We start from the raw sequence: 7,590 nt of genomic DNA, 5'->3' as shown, positions 1-7,590 counted from the left end.
TCAGTATGAATAAATGGAGAGAGTGACTTGATAGAACTATTGGAGGGCAGCTCCTTACCCTGACGCAAAGATTTCAAATCGTCGGCAAAAACATCTGATTGAATGTCTTGAATGATGCGCAATTCAGCAGCTTGAATTTCCTGAACCGACAGTTCAACAGATTGCTGAGATGCTGGTTCACGGCAATGCTTCAAATTATGAATGAAACGAAGAATGTAAGCAGCAATGCGAACTAATTTGTGATATGATGAAATTTTTGACAATAAATCTGAAAACAATGAAGTTGTTGAACAAGTGACAAGCGAGATTTTAGGCTGTGAAATGATTACATTCGATGAAATCTCCTTCCAGGTTGAGGGTGAATTTGCTAGCCATGATGGTCCATTCCACCACAACTTACTAGAAACCAAAATGTTAGGTGAGCAACCCCTAGAAACCAGGTCGGCAGGATTGTCTGCTGTGCGTACATGATTCCAATGGAAATTAGAAGTGATGTTTTGAATCTCTGAGATTCTGGTTGAAACGAAAATATCAGAACGATTTGGCATGACCTTCAGCCAATCACACACTATTTTTTAGTCGGTCCATAAATAGACTCCTGAAAAAACAAGTTTTGCAGCGCTGATTACTTTGTTGACTAGACGTGATGCTAATAGAGCGGCTTGTAATTCTAACCGTGGGATTGTTAACAATGGGTTGAGAGACGCCAACTTCAATTTTGAGGTGAGTAATTGAGTCTTGACTCCAGTTGGTGATTCACTGCGTATGTATAGACAAGCACCATATGCGGCGATACTGGCATCGCAGAACGCATGTAATTCCAAAGAGGCATCAACGTCATGAGGTAAGACACAGCGTGGAATTGAAATGTTGGAAATACTTGGTAATTGATGTAGAATTGCTAACCATTCCTCCAATAAATCCTGAGGAAGTTTCTGATCCCAGTCAATTTTTAATAACCAGAGTTTTTGAAATAAAATTTTTGGTAGGATGACAACCGGAGAGATTAGACCAAGCGGATCAAAAATGCTGGATATGCAAGAGAGAAATTCCCTTTTTGTGAATGATTTTTTGGGTAAAACTTCTGAAACACTAGATGAAATGAGGAGAACATCCGAAGTGGCATTCCAAATGAGGCCTAGAGCCTTGACAACGCTATCATTAGAATCGGATAGAGGTTTTGACGAAACTGTCTCAATCAAATGTGACGGAATAGTAGATAATAATTCACTAGAATTAGAAAGCCACTTTCTAAGCTCAAAACCACCTCCCTGCAGTGTAGCAATCAACTGTTGAACCAGAGGAATAGCTTCTTCAAGAGATGAACACCCTGAAATAAGATCATCAACGTAAAAGCCATTTTTGATAGTGATGGAAACTGGTGAATCTGGTTGACAGTCTATATCAGCAAGATGATTGAGTGTACGTGTTGCTAAAAAGGCAGCAGGTGCAGTTCCATAGCTGACAGTATTCAGAACGAATTCCTGAATAGGTTGGTTGATGTCTGCTTGCCAAAAAATACGTTGGAAGTTACAATCATCAGGATGCAGCAAAGTCTGACGATACATTTTAGTCACATCTGAAATAAATGCTATTCAATGTGTACGAAATCGCAAAACAATGTCAAAAAGTTCAGGTTGAACTGTATAACCTATATGCAGTACTTCGTTGAGAGAAACGCCAGTATTAGATTTTGCCGATGCATCAAATACTACTCGAAGTTTGGTAGTTGTAGAATCAGGCTTGAAGACTGGGTGATGCGGAATGTGGAAACATTTGTCAAATGGTTGCGAGGGTGGAACTGGAGACATGTGTCCCAATGATTGATACTCATCCATGAATGCCGTATACTGCTCCTTCAATTCAGGATTAGCAGCCAATCTTTTTTCCAGTGAATGGAAACAGTTAAGAGCTTGGAAACGAGATTGACCTAGATTGTTAAATGACTCTTTTTTGGGAAGAGCCACAGAAAATCTGCCGTCTGAGGCACGCTCGACATTGGCAAGATAATGCTGTTCAATCTTTCCGTGCTCAGCTGTTAGATTGTCCTTAGGAAGAACTTCTTCAAGCTTCCAAAATTTTTCCATCTGATTGGAAATCTCACAAGTAGAAATGAAGTTGGAATGAACAGAAGGTTCTATCTGAGATGAATGCGTGGACAAGACAGCACCCCAAACCACCCAACCTAGTTTGGTGCCTTGCAAAATGCAGTCAGATGAAATTTGAATTTGACTGAATGTCAATATGGAAGCATAGACTGAAACGCTCAAAAGAAGATCGATTCCCTGAGAAAGGTGAAAAGCAGGATCAGCAAGCTGAATGTGAGTGGGCAAACTGAGTTTTGACATGTCAATTCCCACTGGTGGAAGACTGGGTGTAATTTTGTCGGCAATAATGCAAGAGACCTTTCTAGACCATGTGCGATCAGAAGAAAACACTTCCACAGATGTGGAATACATCGGTGCTGTATTGATGCCAGAAACTGTATGTATAGTATTGTTATGACAAGTTGAAACTAAAGACAACCATGAAGCAAGATGTTTGGAAATGAAACAGGTGTCACTACCTGTGTCCAACAACGTGCGACACAAAATAGGTTGACCAACCTTATCATAGACTACTACCTCTGCAGTAGGCATGATGGATACTGTTGAATTTTTGTTGCCATCATATGTGTGACTGGAATTACTAACTACTTGACCAGCGGCTGGAATCGGCGACCTAGCAGATGACTCTACAGTTGAATTCAATGACTGTTCAGAAGTAGATGCGACAACTGATGATGAAGCGAGCGGCGACGTGCGGAGGTTGACTGCCGGCTGTGAACCACAACTGCAGCTGTGAAGATGTGCTGAACGACTGCTGTTGGAGGAAATTGTAGTATTCCTTAATTGAACACTGTTGGCATTTGCTGTAGCCTTAGAGCAAGATGACGTAAATTGAAATGATGCACCGTGCAAAATGGAATGATGTGCCTTGCCACACTGCTTACATGCACCAAAGCATTGGTGTCCTGTTGAAAATGGGCGGAGACAATTGAAGCACAAGTGCTTTTTGCGTACTGCGTCAACACGAGCTTGTGGCTGTAGATTTGACAGCTGAGAACAAGTGAAGACAGAATGTGCTGAGTTGTTACAATACAAGCAATGCTAATACAATAGTTAATGTCAAAAATTGGACCCTAAACTAAGGCGTCAATGTTAAAGATCAGGATGATTTTTTTTTTACAAATTTAAAAAAGTTTGAGTTGACCAGGGGTCATTAGATAATGAGTTGTCCCAGGTCACTGGCCTTGATCTGGCCGAAGGAGGACCATTTTAACATGTGTGATCTGTGCCACTGAATGAAATAATAGTGGACTGTAAGAAATGCTTTTGTAAATAAAAATTGTTAAGATGTATGAATTGTATATTTATTGTACTACTGCACAAATCCAACATGCCAAAAAATGAATGATAATTTATAATAAAACTGGTAGCTGGGAAAGACGCCAAATAAAAAATAAGGTTTAAGTAAAACAATTCAATAGATTTATTATATACTCTGAGAAACGTGACATATTGTCTTAATTTAGGAAATGCCACACAGGGCAGTTGACTGACGAGAAATAAAAAATGACATAGTAAAAAATTGAAACAGTAAAAATTGAGATTCTCAATTGATAAATGCTGACTTGATAACAGGAAAATTTAATTTAGGTACAAGACCAAATTCCTAGTGAAATTGATTGATACATTACAAACCATGATGCATGTACTGAAATACTGAAAATGTATAACTAAAAAACTTATATATATATATAGCAAACATACATTTATGAATAAAGTGCCTACAGTAATAAATTCTGGGACTTGAATGTTATAATTTTAGCATTGAGATCGTTCGTCATTCAAATTAAAAAACAATTTGTGACTAATGAATAAGTATAAACCTACTATATGTAATGCTCCGTAATGAGCTAGTGCATAAATTCAAAGAGAAAATAAACCTTCAAATGACAATAAGTAATAGAGAAAAGTCAGGCCAATGAGTAATCGCAAAAAATACAAAAGGTAAATGTAGTTTGACAATAAAGAACAATTAAATATAAATACTAAATGTTGAGTAATAAACAAACGCTTTCAGGACATATTAAAACCTTTGTAGTTCTGGATAGGTTTTATTAGATACACTAAATAATCATGAGTTGACCGTCAATTGAAAAGCATATATTCAATGTAATTAATAATTTTAAAAACAATATAAAATAGGTAGTACAGTGAAATGAAACAGACACTGTATTCAAGAACGTAAATGACAATGGCCTAGACTAACTTTAAATGATAGATCAATAAGTCTGATATGATCAGATATATCATGATAAGATAAAAGTAAAACATAGGTCATAAGTCATAAAATGTGATCAAATTAAATACACAAACAAAAAGTTAATTGGAAATTGATCGATATTTAAATAAGTCAATATGAAAAATGTAAAGTACAAATACTTGCAATACTTCCAAAAATATTGGTAAAAAGTTGTGTCTACAAATGGGAATCGCGACTTTAGAATAAATAATTCCAAGTAAACCCTGAAAAGGTCAAATAATAATTAAACAAACAAGGCAATTGAACAAATAATGAAAAATGCTGATAATGATTCAAAATTGATACAGAATACTTATCAAATGCATGAAGAGCATGAGATCCAATCTTGAATTGGATGGGCAGTACATCGAGACCCCCTCGATGATACCGGACGATGGTGGAGACCTGGATGGACCCACGAAATGGAGCGGACCAGAGCGAGCTACCGGAGCTGGACTGGACGGCAAGCCATGAAGAGCGGCGACTTGGATGACCCGCAAGCAGGACAAGAATCAATCCGAGTGACAGACTCCGGACTGGAATGGTGTCGAATCAGGATAGCCAACAGCGATGGCTCAGTGGTGACGACACAGGAACGGCGGCGACACAGCGATGAGTGGGTAATGTCAGGTTAACTATTGTCAGTGCAATACGGGCAAGACTGACACAATGACGGTGTGACACAATTGAGATATGCAACACATAAACTTGAAAGTAACGTAGCTGAAGATTCACTGAATTTGAATTGAATGAACCATCCAAAAGTTAGGCACGGTGAATGAAATGCAAAGCTAATTGAGTTGGCTACGGCCAAAAATCACAACACTGATGCTAAGTGAATGTCTGAATAGACAACCATCCAAATGCTTGGCATGGTGAATGAAATGTAACAAATGTTCGTAGATCACTAAAAGAACTGGTTGAAACTGATACACCATCTACGGGGTAGACATGAAAATTGCTAATACTGCGATCTAGCAATGAATGATTAGGTAGCTAGTTGACTAACCTAACAAAACGGATACAGAGCAGAACGTCTGACTGCACCGTGAAATGATGAGAGTGTGATCTTGGAATGCAAGCAACACACCAGTAATAATGTCCCGCGAGACCAGAATTACTTCAATGAAACGATGAATGCGAAAATGGGCCTCAAGCCCTACCAAAAATGCCTACCACTAAATGCATGTTCAGTTCAATCATAAACTTGTTGCTGAATGTTGAATGTTCTGGAAACTTGATTTTCATAATCAGTAATATGAAAATGATTTGAGTTCTCACACTGAGAAGTGAATAAATTTGGACTGAAGATAAAAATTCGAAATAATCGTGATGAATGAAACGTGCTCTGACATACCAAATACTGAGATTGAAGATATTTCACAAACTAACGAACCGAAAATACTGAAACTTTATTGAAGCACTGGAAGAAACATTCTACGTTGAATAAACATGAATTTAAAACTTGAGAATTGAAAATTTTGAATTGAAAGCGACGAAAATTGAAGAACAGAAAAAAGCTGAACTGTTACGCCATTGCTGTGTGAAGAAGGAAACAGGAAAGTGCATGCACGAATTGCGTTGTAAGAAACTACGTATAGCCACGTCGATGAAAAAGATATGCGTAAAAAACGTCTAGACACGGTAGGAAATACTCCAAAATAATATTAAATAATACCAAAATGTACAATAAAATTAATGTACAAATGTAGCATGACAAAAAACTGATGTAATCCGTGAACTGCAGAAAACACAGTGAAAGTGGACCGAAGACAAAGTGACTTGCGCACTAACGCGACAAGTTGGGACAAGAACACAATGCATAGTGTGAAATCTGACATAAACATCATCATCAATTAGGTCAGGCCATCCCATCATCATCATCATCTCCAGCCAATCAACTAGGACAGGCCATCCCATCATCATCATCATCTCCAGCCACATCGGTCACGCCGCCCTCACCACTGGCAGTCTCCCCCCAGCCCGCATTCCCCCCTGCCCGTCCAGCATACCAACCAGCCCGAGCAGTGCTGCCTCCCCCCGCCACACCATCATCCCCAGCCACATCGTTCGCGACACCCTCACCACTGCCAGTCTCCCCCCAGCACGCATTTCCCCCTGCCTGTCCAGCATACCAACCAGCCCAAGCAGTGCTGCCTCCCCCCGCCGCCACATCATCAACCAGCAGACAGCTGCACGGCAGGAAGAGTTCAATTTCGCAACTTTAGATAGGTTGTGCAACCAACCCTGTCGTCGCACAATTGCACTCAAACATTTTTCAGAATTGCTAGAATATCCTGTTATAGGGGCGCGAATTGTGCGCTCCTATAATCAGGATTGTGTAATTATTAGGGTTGTAAGTGTGGGACGACGGGCAAATGAGGATGACGAAATTAAAACCTTCCTGCCGCAGAAATTTGCAGCGGCAATTACACATGCAAATGTGCATTCATTTAATAATTCATGTCTAAATTTAATCATGTCAGTCAAACATGTACCAGGTCAACACTCTGTTGTTAAATTGTCACAGTGTGAGCTGTAACATTTTAAAATATTTGTAAATTTTTATATATTTTTAAATATATATATATATATATATATATATATATATTATATATATATATATATATATATATATATAGAACAAATTTCCTCTTGATTTCAACATACAAAGTGCAGTGTGTATAGGAAGCAGACAGTCATTTTTAAGGAATTCTCTAGTTTCAGCAGAAAGGTCAATAGACTAAAAATAATGGCAATTCAGGTAGGAAGGAGATAGAGTGGTAGACAGTCAATAGAGTTTGGAAATATCGCAAGTTGGAAATTGAATGCAAGTTACTGGAAATTGAATTCCAAGAGCTTTTCATTATTATAGACTAGGCAGGTGAATGACTGGACTTTCCCATTCTTGCTTTTGTCACACATTTCAATTCTTTGAACTGACTATGATGATGATGATTATGATGATGATGATGATGATGATGATGATGATGATGATGATGATGATGACTGTGACAAGCCTGAGGAGAAAAATCCATCAGATCAAGGAGTTCTAGAGGCTTTCAAAATTATCAGGCAAGGATTAAAACGGAAAAATAGTGTACCAGACTTGTCCGACTGTTTGAATAGATGTGAGTCATTTATTGAACATGATGTTTTATTCAAATGCAAAATTCAACCGATTACTCATTTTTTCAAATATAGAAATTTGAGTTATTATATTATTTATAGTGAAGATATTGA

At 38.2% G+C, this 7,590-nt stretch overlaps 1 protein-coding gene across 1 annotated transcript; it reads right to left on the bottom strand.

The window, feature by feature from the left end:
- Positions 1-1,595: 1,595 nt before the first annotated feature.
- On the bottom strand, positions 1,596-2,459 carry LOC120354527. Its single transcript, XM_039441856.1, has one exon. The coding sequence runs from the start codon at positions 2,457-2,459 to the stop codon at positions 1,596-1,598; it is 864 nt and encodes a 287-aa protein (XP_039297790.1).
- Positions 2,460-7,590: the final 5,131 nt, after the last annotated feature.

Source organism: Nilaparvata lugens, chromosome X, assembly GCF_014356525.2.
Source record: "Nilaparvata lugens isolate BPH chromosome X, ASM1435652v1, whole genome shotgun sequence".
Lineage (NCBI taxonomy): Eukaryota > Metazoa > Arthropoda > Insecta > Hemiptera > Delphacidae > Nilaparvata > Nilaparvata lugens.
Note: the sequence above shows the minus strand (reverse complement) of the source record. Positions and strands in the feature narration are given on the sequence as shown.